Consider the following 17165-nt stretch of genomic DNA (forward strand, 5'->3'; position numbering starts at 1 on the left):
GTTTGAACACATGTCATTGTTTATTATAACACTGGATAGTAATTCATATTACAGAGGTAAAAGGTATACAATGCAATAGTGGACTAAATAATTACATAGGATGTTTTTTGTAAATCAAAAATACAAAAATATATTTTGTTAAAAAATATTTAAAGAGAGGATCTCAGATACCACTAAAAAAAACTGCAAGTTTATGTTCTTAAATGCAGACTGTTAAAGGAAGAAAGAAGTTTTGTTATGGGAGATTAGATGAGTGAGTTTGAATCAGGCTTTAAATCAAAGTAGCATTTAATTTATCCAATTTTCCTTTTCTTTAACGAAAACATTATTTTGTATTACACATTTCCAAATCAGGGAACACCAGAATTATTATCTTATTTGCTTAAAGCGAGTATCCAACTCAGGCCTTTTGCAACAACTTCAATAACTGCAAAAGTTCTGTTATTTCAGTTACTGTCCGTAGAACTTGTGATATTTGAAAATTGTTTTTTTTTTTTCTTTCTTCCTCCTATTTAAAAATAGCCGCCCGGCCTGGGGGCTAGGCCTGAGTTTAGTACAGCGATGGCGTCATTGCGTTTAATTTCCTTGAGCAGCCTGGCCAGGTGTCCTACTGTCCAGTCGGGGTGACTGCTGATGAGCCGCTCAAGCACGGCCTTCAGGGGGCTCTTGCTGTCCTTCATAGAGTACACGTAGTTCACCCAGGGGGAAGGGAAGGAGCAGAGAGAAGCAAGATGCTTGGTGTTCTTTATTCCCGGGGTTTCTGGATCCAGCAAGATAACCAACTCTTCCAAAACATCTAGATTGTCCAGAACCCCCTGCAAAGATGCTGATTGGATCTTGTCACCTACAAGAACAGGGTTGCAATATTACAAGCTTGACAGATTTTAAAGGTTCCCGTAACTTCAAACGTGAATGAAGATGCACATACTTGCGTGTGTAACTCTGGATCAACACGTTACATTGTGCATATTCAGACACACTCCAGTTTTCAAAATTTTTTGTTTTTAGATCATTCTTGGATTTAATTCAGTTCCTAATTTTTCCATCAGCTTAGACGAAGCTTAAAGTCTAAAGTTCCCTAGTTCCTGTCATTGAAGTACAGATTTTACTATTTCACTACTATGTGTGGAGATTACAACAAACATGGTTGTGGCAGCGTCAAAGTACATAACTTTTCAGCGAGAAAATGGCCCAAATTAAACTGTAAAGAAAACGAGATGAATCAGCAAAACTCTGGTAAAGTACTAGATCCAAAGGAAAAGAGGGCTAAGGAGTTATTACTTGAGGTTGCCTTCAAGTTCTAAGCGAGGGCTTGCATACTCAAGTAAAGGTCTGTCACGTTCAAGAAGGGTGCAAAAACACTCCAAAAAGCTGTTTTCACAACGTTGAGTGTAAAGCAAAGAGAGAGACAAAGGGACATGTATCCCTGCACTAATTCAAATAAATAACAGAATTATATAAATAAATAAATGTGAAAGCACAGGCAGACTCAGTAGTTCTCTAACATTTTGAGAAAAGTAATTTCCACTCACTCAGAACGTCCTCTGGATGGTCTTCACTAACCAAGTAGGGGATGGGAGAGAGGACGTGGTTTTCAGCAGCTGCTCCTCTGTAAAGACACATTTTTATGCACTGACCTGAAACAAGCAGGGACAGAAAGACACTGTTATTGGTCTACAAACCCTGAGCAGTGATGAAAAATTATTTCCACAACTTTAATTCAATTTTACTCGAATTGCACCAACCAAAAGGTTTGCTGTTCAAATTCAAAATTGATTTCACGAGAGGCTATGAGACTTTAAATAACAAACCTCTTTTTTCCACTTCCTGTACAATATGACAACAGATAAGGCAGCCGGTATAATGGAAACAGTGGTGGCTAACGGTGCGGCCCCTGAGATTGGTTGACATCTACCTGACAGTCTTTATCTTGCACGCTGTGGCAACGTTTTTCTGTGTGAAAACGTCATCATGGTTCTTTGGAATCTTATGCTTCACACCTTCACAAGAATCTAAACTGCTGCTGTTGTCTTTGGCAAAACCAGACAAAGTAACTTTGCACTCAGATCCTAGTTCTCCATTGCAACAACTGCGTTTCACTGACACTATGTCTAACATTACTGACTATAGAACCAGCTCACAGAGCTACACTGGACAAGATGTCAGAGGCAGTTAGGGGACTCGAGGCGGTAAAAATTGACCGACCAAGAGACTTTATATAAATAATCTTCAAAAATCCGTGAAACCGTTCTGCTTTAAAATAATTTGATAAATGGAAAAATAGCTGCAGTTGCAGTGAATAATCAAGCAGAGAGCTGAGAAGCTATTTCTGTATATTCTCACAACATCTACAGCCTCATTTGACTTCTTTTAAACTTTAAACACACCAACCTCTTCTCCATTTCCTGTGTATCAAGAAAGCAAGCAGTATGATGAAGACGTTGATGGCTAATACAGCACCTGCGAAATGTATAAATAAATAAACCAATAGATGAAGCTGATAAACACATGGATACAGGGGCGAAAATCCCGGGGGGGGACAGGGGGGACAAGTCCCCCCCATTAGTAAAGCTGTCCCCCCCTAGAATAATTTGAGACAGAATTAATAATTTTGGAACAATGCAGTAGTATTTAGTAGTGATGCACCAACATGAAAATTGTGGCCGAAACCGAAATCGAAAATAATAATAAACAGTAAAATCTCATTACACTTAAAACAAGAGTCATCACCAGAAAAATAACTTGTTATTTGACAATTTTCACCTGTTTCAAGTAAATTTTCACTTGAAATAAGTAGAAAAATCTGCCAATGGGACAAGATTTATCTTATAAGCAAAATAATCTTGTTCCACTGGCAGATTTTTGTACTTATTTTAAGTGAAAATCTACTTGAAACAGGTGAAAATTGTTGGTTTTTTTTCCAGTGATGAGTCTTGTTTTAAGTGTAATGAGATTTTTTTAAACTAAAAATGAGACATTTTAACTAGAAATAAGACAAATATTCTTGTTAAGATTTTGGGTTTTTGCAGTGTATTATGTCAGATGTGCTGTATTATTGCCACCTTCCACCTAATACCATTGTTTTGTATTACTCTAAGAAAGGTCTTCTGCCTGTTTGCGAGATAGAGTTGAAAATGTCAAAATGCTGTATTAAAGGAAGGCTAAAACTTGTATTCCTTGTCCCCCCCTGGATGTATTCTCTAAAATGTTACTGTTTATTGTCCCCCCCAACTATGAAACGGGATTTTCGCCCCTGCATGGATACATAAAACAGATGCTGGACTTGTGGATCTTACACACTAGAGTAGGGACGTGCTGCAGAGTGGGCAAACCCCCTGGTGAGGTCCTGGGTGGTCTGAATGACGTCAGAGTCTGGAAAAAAGATGAGAGGGGGTCACATGGTGTTTTTAACGCAAAAACACTATCCCGGTTCTGTTGTATTTCAACAGAAGCTGTCACAACAATCTGTAAGCAGATAGGATTGAGGTTTTATTATAGTACTATTATGATGCAGAGGATGTGTATTTTCTAAATGTTTGGGATAGCTGTGAGTAGAGGACACTGTCCTACAGAGTTATGAGAATTTAAAAGCAGAATTTAAGACTTTACAATCTTTAAATAACAATTTCTGCAGAATGACATGGAAAAAAGAGATTGTGTGACTGAAATAAACATGACAAATAGGTGTGTGGGTTAGGTTACTTCCTTTTCTCAACTATTTCTGTGAAATGACTGTTGTAAAAATTACCATGTCTGGTTTTGAGACAGGCTGAGAAGTTGTTGTTCTTGTTATCTGGGGGGGAAGACAAGCCAATAAGTTCCTATGAAATACTTCAAGACGATTTTAAACAGTTACATGTGCGTCTATACTCACTGTGAATAGTGTAGTCTTAATTCTAGTGGGGGGTTCAAAAAAACACAAAATATGTCAGGTTTTAACACACATTGGTTCAAAGCAAGCAAACATAAATAATGAAACATCACTTAGTTATCACTTAACACAGGGAGGGAAGTTAGACAGTAAAGGCTGATTTATGGTAATTCAGGCTTTATGAACATCCAGGGGCGTCAATTGGGTATGGCAAGGTATGGCAGCCGCCACACCTTGGCTTCAAGATACATTTAAATACATTTATGGAATTACTCTGTCTATTTGTATTGATTATTCTATTACTCAATACATATAGAATAACTACAAATGCAAATCAGAACAACATGATCGATTTCACTAGTTATTTTACACTGTAAAAACTCAAATTCTTAAGAATATTTGTCTTATTTCTAGTTAAAATGTCTAATTTTTAGTAAAAAAAATCTCATTACATTTAAGACAAGACTCAAAAACAACCATTTTCACTTAAAATAAGTGCAAAAATCTGCCAGTGGAACAAGATTTTTTTGCTTGTAATGAGAAGATAAATCTTGTCCCACTGGCAGATTTTTCTACTTATTTCAAGTGAAAATTTACTTGAAACAGGTGAAAATGGTCAAATAAGTTATTTTTCTGGTAATGACTCTTGTTTTAAGTGTAAAAAGATTTTTTGGCTAAAAATGAGACATTTTAACTAGAAATAAGACAAATATTCCTGGTAAGATTTTGAGTTTTTGCAGTGAGCGGCTCTGCATTTGAAAAAGTTCCAATGTTCTTGACCACACAGACAAGCTCCATAGCAGACTTCTGTGATGAGTATTCGCTGGACGCGTTGATTGATATTCTAGTGAAGTTCTGTGACTCAAAACCTTGCCATACCTTAGCTTCCACTGAATTGACGCCACTGTGAACATCGTACCTTGTGATGGGTGAACAGACGGTGTCAGCTGTTGATGTACACGGACTCACAACTTCACTGCCAACGCGGCACGACGAGCAGGCAGAGCAGGACGGCTTTGTACCGTCGTTGTAAGTGCGCGGTTTGCACGGCTTTAGTGACCGTTCGTGGAGTCCACCGTCATCATCGAAGCCACAGTTAGGTGACACCTCATGACCTAAATGTATAATAGAATAATAGAATAGAATAGAATAGAATAGGATAGAATAGAATAGAATAGAATAGAGTAGAATAGAGTAGAATATTTACCTGGCTTTAATCCACACGGAGCACACCACCCGTCCCGCCAGTAGGTTGCCGGGTCAAGGCATCTGGACGAGTGGAGACTCATCTTCAGAAAAATGTCTCGGCAGAAACCTCTCCTTCTTTAAGCAGACCATCTGTCTTTAACTACACCCAGAGCAGTGGATAAAACAGAGTGTTGTATCCACTGCCCTGACTACACCATCAACATGCCAGGAAGTTACTACCACAGGATAGGAGGGAGGAGTTGGGGTTTCAGTTCATAAAATGTACTGTACTTTTTTGGGGTTAGAAGTTGAACCCTCTATTACGGAAGAGTATTAGGGCCAGGCAGGAGAAAAATAAAAATAATATTTTAGAGGAGGAAGATTTTTTTTTCATTGTCACTGCGAAAAAAAAAGTCAAAATGTCGAGAAAAAAGTCGAAATGTCGAGAAAAAAGTTGAAATGTCGAGAAAAAAGTCGAAATGTCGAGAAAAAAGTCGAAATGTCGAGAAAAAAGTCGAAATGTTGAGAAAAAAGTCGAAATGTCGAAATGTTGAGAAAAAAGTCAAAATTTCGTGAATGAAGTTGAAATGTTGAGAAAAAAGGCGAGTTTTCGACTTTATTCACTAAATTTCCACTTTTTTCTCGAAGTGCAGTAAAAAAAAATCTTCCACTCTCAATTTTTTTTATATTCTTGCCTGGCCCTAATACTCTTCCGTAATATACCGTGAGGCGAGTTGGGAAAAAAAATGTTTGGATGTGTTTTTTGTTTTGTTTTTCTTTTACATAAAATAGACCAAGTAAACATAATCAGCAGCAGACATTTTTTAGAAAATATATATTTTTGTAAATGTTGCCTTATGGCGTGGCGATGCGTAGAGGTCAACCCAGACCAGACTCTCTCATCAGCACCATAGGTGAGTGCGCTTCTACCTGTTCACGGCTCAAGCCGGAATTATGGTTCCGCGATAAATCGACGCAGAGTCTCCGCCATAGGGTACGGCGTACCCTACGCCGTAGGTTCTGCATCGATTTAACGCGGAACCATAAATCATCCTTCACACCCACAACCACGTGACCCCTCCCACCTCTGCTACATGCCAATGCCTCCTACACCCATTCACAGCCACAGGGACTCCTACAATTTTATTTGGACAAAGGTAGGAAGTTACATAAAAGGTTCAATTATGACAAACATGAGGTGAAAACTGGTTGTATAATAGGTATTGTAATTCCTGGGGTTCCTCATGAATGCTGTAGTTTTGTCTGTCACCTGGCAACAACTGTAGTGATGACATCACATGCAGCCAGGGGCGCCGAAAAGGGGGGGTAAAGGATACGGATTATAGGGGCCCATGATTGAGGGGGGACCAGGGAGGCCCCTAATGATGATCAAAATTATAATAAAGAAAAATAATGACACTAAGTTATTAAATAACATATAAATACAAATGTTTTATTTTCAATGGTAACAATAACTTTATTTGTTTTGGAAACATCAACGCCTGCAGCCCCCCCTTCCACTACAACCCCAGTTGTGGTGGAAAGTTACGGAATATTAACTTTGTCCCTTTCTGTTGTCTATAAGCTAGCTCACTTTTCTCACCATGTTAGCTCAAGAATACTGGATTTTCACATTTTACTGCTATATTAGTTAAATAATAAATCCAGTCAAACATTTATCAACATTTTTACTATAGTCTCAAAACAATACAAAGGTGAATCTATTATGGGAAATAATTAAAATTAATGAAAAAAGTAATTTTGAACAATTTTAATGGTTTAAAAAGCATGAACCCTTTTAAAAAATTAAATAGAAGACGTGCAGTAAAAACAGAGGGGAACATCTGTGGTGTGTGAAGCAGACTGGGGTGACCTACAAATAGTAATATTGTAGGAAATACTATATAATTAATGTATGTCCATTGTATTCAGAGTGCTCAGTTCTTCCCCTACTGTCATGTTGCTCTTCTTTCACAAATATGGTAATGATAGTCAAAAATACCATTAAAATGCATTGTATGTAAAATAGCATCAACAAATTTCGCCGCTGTGTTGGGGGGCCCGGTAAAAATTATTTTCATGGGGCCCAAAATCCCTAGCGGCGCCCCTGCATGCAGCATCTGACAGTAATTATTATACTTTTTATGTCTTTCATTTGCAAGAATTTTAATCACTTCCATTTACAACCAGAAGTGTTTTTGTTGCATAATTACGTACACTGGTAATTCACTGAAGTTTCCAGTGAATTATAAAAAAAAAAATAAAAATTGTTGGATTTTTTCACCATGACTCTCCCACATTTCTCAGAATACAACTGGCTGTTTTCTTAACCACTGCATGAACAGCTCTCTGTGAGCCGCAAGCATAGAATTAATTCGTTTTAAATCAGGATCAAAGCCCAGAGAATGCTGTAAATGGTATTGATTTATTATTATTATTATTATTATTATTATTATTATTATTATTATTATTATTATTATTATTATTATTATTATTATTATTATTATTATTATTATTATTATTATTATTATTATTATTATTATTATTATTATTATTATTAATAACAATAATAATAACAATGTCTGTATAGCTTCAGGAAGGGTTTTCAGTAGCCAGTGTTTTATAAATGTGTTGGTTATGAGTTAATGATCAATGCAAGGGTTAGAAAAATATATTACTTCAGGCTTATTCATTCATTACATATTACATCTGACCTTCCATTAAAACATTTATAGGTATCCCTTGTCTACATAGCCTTTTAAGATCTGGTTGTTGTCCTGTGTACAGAACATGAATCTCCAGTGTATATTTAAGCAGTAAAGTGATGACAAGATTTTAGAAGATATATCTGTTTTCTCCTCTTGTTTTTGTTGGGTCACGGGAGGATATAAATCTGCTCCCGCTTATTTAATGTATAAACCAGGCTTAGTTTCACCTGGCCCAAGTTAATGCGTTTCAAAAACTTCAGCAGATGATCCTGTGCATATGTTCTATAAGAGAAGAGCAGATGAGTTGTTGAACCTATTCTGCAGGACACAGTGGACTACTGCTGAGGCAGCAAGACAGCACAGCTTAGCTACAGCTAGAGAGGATATACAGTAACCCGTCTGCAGCCGCTAAGTCTTTCCTGCTCAGTATCACGGTGCAGACTGGAAGTGTTGCTGTCAAAGGGAATTTTCAACTTTCTGTGAGTGGAGGGGAATGTTGACATCAACTGCAGGTTAGTGAGTCTAGTGAGCTGGGATTTATTTTCTGGTGCTATAATATGTTTCACCTTAATGGGACAAATCTTTATTCTCGTACAGGTGAAAGTTGTAGCATCCAAATTCTGTGTGACCATCTCCTTTTATCTTCTTAGGTCTCGAGTAAAAGAAACAACTTTGCCAGCCATAAAGAGTATTGGCCTCACTCTGCTGCCAGTTTTTATTCCCCACCTGTTTTTGAAATGTACCGTGGCTCAAGACAAGACTGTAATGTGGAATCCAAAAGGTTTCCAGGATCCACTGGGACGGCCACCAGGCCTTCTGGGACCAGCCAGGATGGTACAGCAGGGCAGCTGACATCTATCGCCGTTCGGCCCAAATCTGTCATCGTTGTCCGTTCCACACCTTCAGGAGAGAATATTCAGTGTGAGAGCTACTCATTAAAAGTAAGGCAGTGAGATGTTTTTTTTTGTTTGTTTGTTTGTCATACAAGAGATATGAAAAGGGTTCTTAAACTTTATGAAATATTGGCGGTCATGTGAACTGTGAACAGAAGCCACACGTTGAAACCATTACTGACCATGCAGACTAGAAAGCACTCAAATACATTTTACATAACTGAAGTTGTGTGTCATAGAGTCACAGGCTATCGGCGGTGCAACTGGGACCCAGGGACCGTCAGGGGTCCATGAAGGAGGGAGAGAAAAAAAAACTAAAAACTGTATTTGGGAACGGAATACTCCAGTCACCTTAATAGTTTACCTGTAAAATCAGGTAAAAACAGATACCTGTGTATCTGTTAAAGATAAAAAACAAAAACAGTAGATATGCTCAGCTATTGATATGTGTATACATATATATACAGTATATATATACAGTATATATATATATATATATATATATATATATATATATATATATATATATATATATATATATATGTGTGTGTGTGTGTGTGTGTGTGTGTGTGTGTGTGTGTGTGTGTGTGTGTGTGTGTGTGTGTGTGTGTGTACTGTATATGTATATATACAGTACAGCCACACTTTCCCATGTGTTTGAATGAGAAGGTGTGTCCAAACTTTTGGTCTGTACTGTATATCAAGAAAAAAAGTAAACAAAAGAAAATAGACGACAAAAATAGCATAGCATCATGTTTAGCAAGCCCAAACAAAAAAGCGGCACACAAGAGAGAAAAGAAAAAACAAGCCAGGATGACATTAAAGCAAAAGACAGAATTTGATAAGATTTTAAAGGAGCTTGAGGCCAGATTGAGGCAGGATTTATGAAAAAAATCTGTATACATTTTAAGTTTTCTAGTAATAATGTCAGGTGAAGCGTTCCAAACCCAAAAGAATGAGCCCTCTAGTGCAGGGGTATTCAACTAGATTCGGCCGGGGGCCACATCGGGCCGCACAATTTGAAAATTTGGGGGTTTTCAAAAGGTATTTTGCACTCAAAGACGAAGACTTATGTAAATATAATACATTTGTATTATACATTTGAATATATCTAGTTTACATATGAATTATGTATTAATTGTCTCCAGATATAGTCATTGTGAATGTTAAATATAATATTCAAATAAAGAAATATTTTAAATGCAAGTTCATTTTGAAACCATACATTGTGCAAAACTTAATGAAGTTGATATTGACCTACTTTTAATAAAACACGCCATAATGACAAAGCACCACTTTCCACCAAGATTTCCTTATTTGAATATTATATTAAGCATTGGGCACAAGCATTTCAGTCCATAGTAGCCAGTTTGATGTTATAAATAAGCAACTAAAATATTAACCATAAGCTCCTTTATTAATGACACATCTGTGCATTATATCAGCAAAACAAAACAATCACTTGAAATTATAGAAGGCTTAGAAGTTCCATCTGAAATGCAAAGTCCTCACTTATTCAAATGAAAAAAATGTCAGGCCAATCCTAGAAGCCTAATGATGTCAACAAGTCCTCTGTACAACGGAGGTTAATAATAATGTGACAAACATTAACACTGTGCAACACTGGCAAAAAATCTGAAATTAAAAAAAAAAAAAAAAAATTTCAACAAACAACCCCTTTTTTGAAATATGACCAGGGGCCACATAAAAGCTCCTGGCGGGCCGCATGTGGCCCGCGGGCCGCCAATTGAATACCCCTGCTCTAGTGTATCTCTCCGTTGCCTTGAACAGGCTGTGTGCTGCAAAATGTGCTGCAATTCGGTCCCGAATTTCCCGCGCTGGGCTGCGGATGTGACGTCACATGACGCTGCATGCACGTTCTCCCCGTTCTCCCGTGCCGGCTTCACTGTTGGCTGCAGTACCCCCAACGGCCGTCGTGGTGAAGGGTGGCGCTAGAGAGTCTCATTTCTTAAAAGGAGCCTCAAGCTCCTTTAACTGCAAATGAGGAAAAAGCCAACATCCCGCTGGAGGATAGTTTACCAGCTACCCCCATAAATGAAACGAGGAGACTTGAATGTGTCCAGTCACAACGTTAGCCTACATGGCGACAATCACACATTCTCTACAGTCGCTGTGCATGTGAATGTGCATGCGGTGTGTGCTTTTGTTTAGGGCAGGGATGGGGGCACAAAAAAAATTGCACCAGGGCCATGATGTCACGCCACTGACTATAATTCTGTGTTTGTTTTCCCAGAAAGAGACGGAGAGACTTTCAACAGAAACTATGCCTGGGACTTTCTCTGAGTTTCCTGCCAAGAAAAGCCATAATAGTACAACAAATATTCCTTTTCCTGCAAACGTCTGCTTACTCCCACCTTCCACTCCTGGTATGATGGATGAAGAACGAGGTTCCTGGCGTCGCTGCTCATTAAATGAGATGAACAATGTTTCGTCCTTTCGCCGCCATGCCCTCAGTGTCCCCAACATGGGCACTTCCAGTCCCTTTTGTCTGATGAACAGCAGCCCTCTGCATAGCAGGCCTCTCTCACCAGCACTCAGCAACCTATCCAGCCCTGGAAGAGACATGGAGAAGCTGGCTAAAGCACGGAGTAAACTCTTGGAGAGTGAAAGCAATCAAACACCAACACTTCCACCAGAAACACGAGAGCAACTTAGGTACGTCTCCAAGGATGGAAAGTGCCGCGTCAACCTGTGCCACATTTCAGAACGAGGACGTTTCTTGTCTGATATCTTCACCTCTTTTGTTGACCTCCAGTACCGCTGGTTTCTATTTGTTTTTATGATGTGCTATATCACCACCTGGTTCCTGTTTGCTGTGCTTTACTACATAAATGCATCCTTTCGAGGTGACCTAGGGAGACCTCTTGGGAGTCCTGACAATCCCCTCATTAACCAAACGCCATGCTTCATAGGCCTAGATGGCTTCATTTCAGCTCTACTCTTCTCTGTGGAGACACAGCGAACTATCGGTTACGGGTCACGCACGGTGTCTCCCACCTGCCCTGAGGGAGTGCTGCTGGTCATGGTGCAGTGTATTGTTGGCTCCATGATAGATGCCCTTATGGTGGGCTGCATGTTTGTAAAAATATCCCGGCCTAAGAAGAGGGCAGAAACACTTCTCTTCAGTCGCACCTGCGTCATTGCAAACCGTGATGACCAGCTGTGCCTGATGTTCCGTCTGGGAGACTTGAGAGAGAGCCACATGGTGGATGCAAAAGTTCGTGCAAAGTTGATCAAGTCCCGCCAAACGGCTGAGGGGGAGTTCCTGGCGCTCGAGCAGACAGAGATTGACCTCGGTTATGAAAGTGGATCAGATCGACTTTTCCTTGTGGAGCCTCAAGTCATTCAACACAGTATTGATGCCAGCAGTCCGCTATGGGAACTGGGACCTGAGCAACTTAGAAGACAGCAGTTTGAAATAATCGTGATTTTGGAAGGGATTGTTGAGGCTACAGGTGAGTAAAAAAAATTACAGTATATAATTTATGAAACAATATAATTATTGTTTAGTTTTTTTAATCTCCCCATCTCAAATTTAAATGTTTTTATTACCATAAAAGGTGAATTTTCATTATGCAAATATCATTGTGTGTGTTAAGAATAATTTATTGAGCAAGTTTAAGGGTTCAAAAGGCTACTTTTAGACATGCTGGTCAAGGTTCCCGGTTTCCGTTTCTTGGTCATAAAGTATTTACACTAAATTTTTTTCTCTCACTTCATTTGAGCCTTAACCTTAAAGACTTTGAATTATTAAACCTAGAATTACTACATTTTTGTTTGATCTGAAACAGTCAAATGTAGTGATATTTCAAAACTAGAAAGTCAGGTGAGGGCCAGCTCAGACCAGTTACATTAGGGCAGCTGGTCGAAATAATGTTTGTGAATTTAGCAGCCCCCCCCCCCACATTTAGTGGATTTCTCATGGTCAAAGGTTAGTGGGTCCCTATTTTCTTATGTGACGTGGTGCAGAGACACAATTCTCTACAGTGGACAAGGAAGTTGGACCTGGAGTTGGTTTTCAGGTTGGCTGGTTGTGATTCAGCAGAAAGTGAAAGGGCTACTCCATGGCCTAGTCCACTTTTCACAAAAAAGTGTTTTATATAGACTTTAAGGAACAATTTATTCCTAGATTGACTAGTTTAATTACTGTTTTTTGTTTTTTTTTATTATGAATGCAGTCTAACAAAAAACAAACAAATAAACAAAACAGGAAATCTGTTTTTTTCTGTAGTCTTTACTCTCTAAAAGATAACTTAATCTAGGTTTGATCAGTCTATCTATGCTGCTTTTGATCTGGACCTGTCTTGGTGGTCTTGGTGTCATTTTCAGAAAAGCAATTAAGGTTTCACTAAATAACAAACTGTGTTATATATATTCATTTTTTACTGTCTTAGAGATGATTTCATCCAGGTCTGACTAGTTTAAATGTGTGGGTTTTTAATTGGGAATTGGGCTAAGGTGGTCTCGATGCACTAAGAAGCGGTGGAATGACCATTTGGCCTTCTGCCACATCAGAAGATAACTTTAACAGCCCTTCGTTATTGGCTGCCAGCAATCACAACCAAGATTTGGTACTTTTTCAAGTCTACAGAAAACCCTGTAGAGTTGAAGATAATGTGATTAACGTCTTGCCACAGACCGCATCAGAAAACAAACAGTTTATACATGACTTAGAAGGCAGGCTGTAATGGCCCACTAAAGGAAGTGACTGTTTCTACAGGCATTTCCATGGGACTTGTGACTTATACTTTTTTGTATAAATCAATCACTGATGTTGTGTAAACTACTGTCAACACAGTTGCAAAAAGGGGGAGGGTTCATGGTCGCTCTTTCCATATAACTGTATCAGTAATGACATGATTATGACAGAACTGGCAATTGTGAAATGTCCTCCTTTTGCATCTGGCAGTAATTTATACATCACTGACTGGTACAGATGTTTATCACTGTGACAGGGAAAGAAAGGAGACAGCTGTACAAACAGTCCTTTTAAAACATTTTGTACACTCAGAAAGTTAACCCTTTACAGGGCAAGTGACCATATTTGGTCACTTCAGTAGAACTACAGGCTATTGTTATTACAAAAAAAGGTTACAATGTTAATAGAGGTCCTTTAGTGTTGGTTCTCTCCGGGTACGCCAGCTTCCTCCCGCAGTCCAAAAACATGCATAGTAGGTTAATTGATAATTCTAAATTGCCCGTAGGTGTGAGTGTGAGTATGTGTGGTTGTCTATCTCTATATGTGGCCCTGTGATAGACTGGCGACCTGTCCAGGATGAATCCCTGCCTCTCGTCTGTAATGAGTTGTGATAGACTCCAGCAGACCCCCATGACCCTGCAAAGAATAAAGCGGGTATAGATAATGGATGGATGGATGGATGCATTTGGGGAAAATATCAAATTGCAATACTTCTGACTGATATTGTGAATGCAATTTGATTTCCAATATTATGTTTAAAAGTCAAGTTTTGATTTATTATTTACTGTATAATGCTTTTAAAAATAATTAATCGTACTGTTGCCTGTGGCAGTTTTTCATTGTGTTGCTTTAGGGAGTAGCAAAATAGCAAGATCTGTATTTTAAGCTGGATAAATGATTGCAACCTTCGTGATTTTCTAATTTCATCAATTACAGTTGCAATTGAAAATTGATTAAGCCTTCGGCCTTAATTTATTTAATGTGGGTGGATTTCCCCAAGTCCTAAAATGAATTGCTAATTCTGTTCTCACTCCAAACTGCTTTGTTAGAGTGTTATAGTTTTGGTCCCTAATGAAGGTTCACACTCCTTACCGTCTAATCATAAATCTAGGGTTTTTGAAAGTTTGAAAGACTGAAATCGTAAGTCAAGAACAAGGGAAAGAGAAGTGTAAGGATTTATCCAACATGTACCACATGGTGATCGTGTTATAGCTGCCAGTAGAATTAAGTTAGTTGGTCATTTGACTGCTGCTGGTTTAGTCAGCTTTATTTCCTGCTCGAATGGTTTTGAATGCTCTTAAATGGTCAAAGCCACCTGAAATTAGCCTGACTTAGCATAATGTATTGACGATAAAATGAATGGTAGACCCCCACAACAAGCAGTATCTGAGGGACATCCTGGAAAGCCATGTCCTTGAACACAAAGAAAATGTATTTTTAGTTTTACAATAACTTTAAAAGTGAATAAGCTCTTATAAGTATTGTGTGTGAGAGGGCTGTAGATTTTTTCTTAAGCTTGCCTTTTTTAACATGATATTTTTTCCAACAAATCTTTCACGCAATAAAAATGTAAAAACCATTTGATTTAAGATTAAATGTCCACAAAAAAGCTTCCAACCTGAACTTGAGCGTAGATACTATTACATTTTTGTGAATTTATCTTATTTCCTAATTGAATGCAGCTTTCAGCACTGACTTCAGCTTAATTTCTGCAAGTATGAAAAAATTGAAATGGATGATGGATGGATGATGAAATTAATTCCATTCATTTGATTCAGTTTCGGCCCCTGGTTTTCTCACATTGACTCATTGTCACACCCTCATGACGTACTGAAGAAAGAAACAGACAGTAACTAAGGACACTATGACAAAATGTTCTCGGCAGAAGGGAAAAAAAACTCTCTTATATTTACTTTCTTATGTGTAGAGATTAAACTATTTAAATGGTATGTTACAGAATCAAAACAACTAACTTTCCCTCTCTCATTCCTTTAAACAGGCATGATGTGCCAAGCTAAAACGTCTTATATTGAAACGGAGATTGAGTGGGGCGCTCGCTTTGAGCCGTGCATGACCCTGGAGAAGGGCTCGTTCAGAGTGGACCTGCGTCGGTTCCACAGCACCTACCAGGTGCCGCTGCCCAAGGGCAGCGCCAGCCAAGCTCACCAGCTACTGATGGAGGCCCAGAGTCACAAAGCCTGCCGAGAATGGGAGGCTTGGGCAGAAGGAATGGCCATGGAGGACAAAGACAAGTCGCCATCTCACAGAGGATTTACTATCGGTAACATTAGGGAGGAGAAAATGTCTGAAGGAAATGAAAGTGAAGCAAGTGCAGACGGGACAGTTTAAGCGTTCTTTTTTAATAGAATTTATGTTGAATAACTTAAATAAGGAACTCCAGGACAGACTGTATTCACACGTTGATACATATCACTGCAGGGAAAGTCCACTATATCTCTAGAGCACTTTTTTAGTCTTATTTACCAAAATAAAAACAAGCATCTCCTTTCTTGGGCATGGCTGTTCAATGTCCCTGCTGAAATGAGTTTCTTATGCATTGTCTACAATTTGGAGCAAATACAAATCAAATTGGAAAGTTGTGATGGAAAAATATGCAAACACTTCAGGACAGAAGACTCAAAACAATATTTCAAAATGCACAACAATGTATATTTTGCATTTTGAAAATACAATCGGCACCCCAAATCAATGAAAAGCAAATAAATACATTCAGAAGTTCAAGTTAAAGTGATCAGACAGATTCACTTGCAGAACAGTCAAACAGAAACATAATCAGCACCTCAAAAAGAAAAAACGAGGCATAAGAAAAAGACTAGCAAAAGGAAGCCACATTTTCATATTATCACGATTGTATAATAAATATTTGATTTGTGGAAAGATTATAACCAAGTAACATAAGTTCAATTGATTTCAACTTTGGTCTTTTTTTCTGTAAAACAACTGAATGCACATCCCCAAGAATTGTGAGGATTTCTTTTGGTTTATCTTTTTTTTTTTCTTCCTGCTGTGATATCCCTTGTTTTGTCTAGAAGGACTAAGACTTTGTATGTTTAAAGAAGAGTGTTGAGATTAGACTTTAAACTGGAATAACCCACAGCGTGAGTGATCGATGGAACCAGGATTATGACAACTCACATCAGAAATCTCTGGTTGGGACTTCTCTTCCTGTTACTCATGGAAAAAGTCACTTACTGTTCTTTTTTTAAAAATATGTCTATGTCTCATTTCATTCACACAACTAGATTTATTTGCACCTAAATACACCATATTGTGCAGCTTCCCTCATTTTGACATTTCATTGACTTCTGTTCACTTTGTGCAGTTTCATTAAAATCCAAACTCTGACCTTGAACATTTCCAGTTTATGCCTAACCCTCATCTCACTTCAACACTCACAACATGCTTCATCTGTTTTTTTTAATCTGTATGCACTAATAAAAATATAGTTTTAAACTCCAAACTGATTTGTCTACACTATATAAAGGTGGAATGGCAGAGTTTTTCCCAGCTAAGACTGGGTGGAGCAGCGGATCGTTGAAGTAAGACTATACAGTGGTTTTAAATGTATTTTATATTGCATAAAATAAATGTCATTAGTTTAAGTGAAAACCTTAAATTGGGAGTACAATTTTTTATTTCTTCTTTTTCTTTCTTTCTGTGTCTGGAAATATTGTTAAATTATATATTTTTTCAACATAACTGAACAAGGTTTACTTTTTGAATACTTTTTTTTTCTTTTAAATCACTTCACTCAAAAAGTATCA

General features: G+C 38.1%; 2 protein-coding genes across 2 annotated transcripts; one reads left to right on the forward strand and one right to left on the reverse strand.

Annotated features, from left to right (window-relative positions):
* Positions 1 to 36: 36 nt before the first annotated feature.
* igflr1 (IGF-like family receptor 1) lies at positions 37 to 5276 on the reverse strand. The gene is made up of 8 exons (XM_061716584.1): positions 5079 to 5276; positions 4791 to 4986; positions 3875 to 3896; positions 3749 to 3793; positions 3297 to 3372; positions 2392 to 2460; positions 1533 to 1637; positions 37 to 844 (listed from the first exon to the last, which is right to left on the reverse strand). Exons 1-8 carry the CDS (start codon positions 5158 to 5160, stop codon positions 513 to 515), a joined length of 927 nt encoding a protein of 308 aa, XP_061572568.1. The 5' UTR covers positions 5161 to 5276; the 3' UTR covers positions 37 to 512.
* A 2917-nt stretch (positions 5277 to 8193) lies between these two features.
* Positions 8194 to 16928, forward strand: LOC133428564 (G protein-activated inward rectifier potassium channel 3-like). Its single transcript, XM_061716564.1, has 4 exons — positions 8194 to 8279; positions 8418 to 8708; positions 10915 to 12136; positions 15380 to 16928. Exons 2-4 carry the CDS (start codon positions 8505 to 8507, stop codon positions 15727 to 15729), a joined length of 1776 nt encoding a protein of 591 aa, XP_061572548.1. The 5' UTR covers positions 8194 to 8279; positions 8418 to 8504; the 3' UTR covers positions 15730 to 16928.
* Positions 16929 to 17165: the final 237 nt, after the last annotated feature.

This window comes from Cololabis saira, chromosome 3 (assembly GCF_033807715.1).
Source record: "Cololabis saira isolate AMF1-May2022 chromosome 3, fColSai1.1, whole genome shotgun sequence".
In the NCBI taxonomy this organism is placed as follows: domain Eukaryota; kingdom Metazoa; phylum Chordata; class Actinopteri; order Beloniformes; family Belonidae; genus Cololabis; species Cololabis saira.

What these genes read in the sequence shown, in the direction of transcription:
- igflr1 (XM_061716584.1), bottom strand. Translation starts at nt 5,160, where the DNA reads ATGAGTCTCCACTCGTCCAGATGCCTTGACCCGGCAACCTACTGGCGG. An exon ending in TTAAGACTACACTATTCACA is followed by an intron (nt 3,794 to 3,874) that starts GTGAGTATAGAC and finishes CTTCCCCCCCAG; the next exon opens with ATAACAAGAACAACAACTTC. An exon ending in CTGTCTCAAAACCAGACATG is followed by an intron (nt 3,373 to 3,748) that starts GTAATTTTTACA and finishes TCTTTTTTCCAG; the next exon opens with ACTCTGACGTCATTCAGACC.
- LOC133428564 (XM_061716564.1), top strand. Translation starts at nt 8,505, where the DNA reads ATGTACCGTGGCTCAAGACAAGACTGTAATGTGGAATCCAAAAGGTTT. An exon ending in GTGAGAGCTACTCATTAAAA is followed by an intron (nt 8,709 to 10,914) that starts GTAAGGCAGTGA and finishes TTGTTTTCCCAG; the next exon opens with AAAGAGACGGAGAGACTTTC. An exon ending in AGGGATTGTTGAGGCTACAG is followed by an intron (nt 12,137 to 15,379) that starts GTGAGTAAAAAA and finishes TCCTTTAAACAG; the next exon opens with GCATGATGTGCCAAGCTAAA.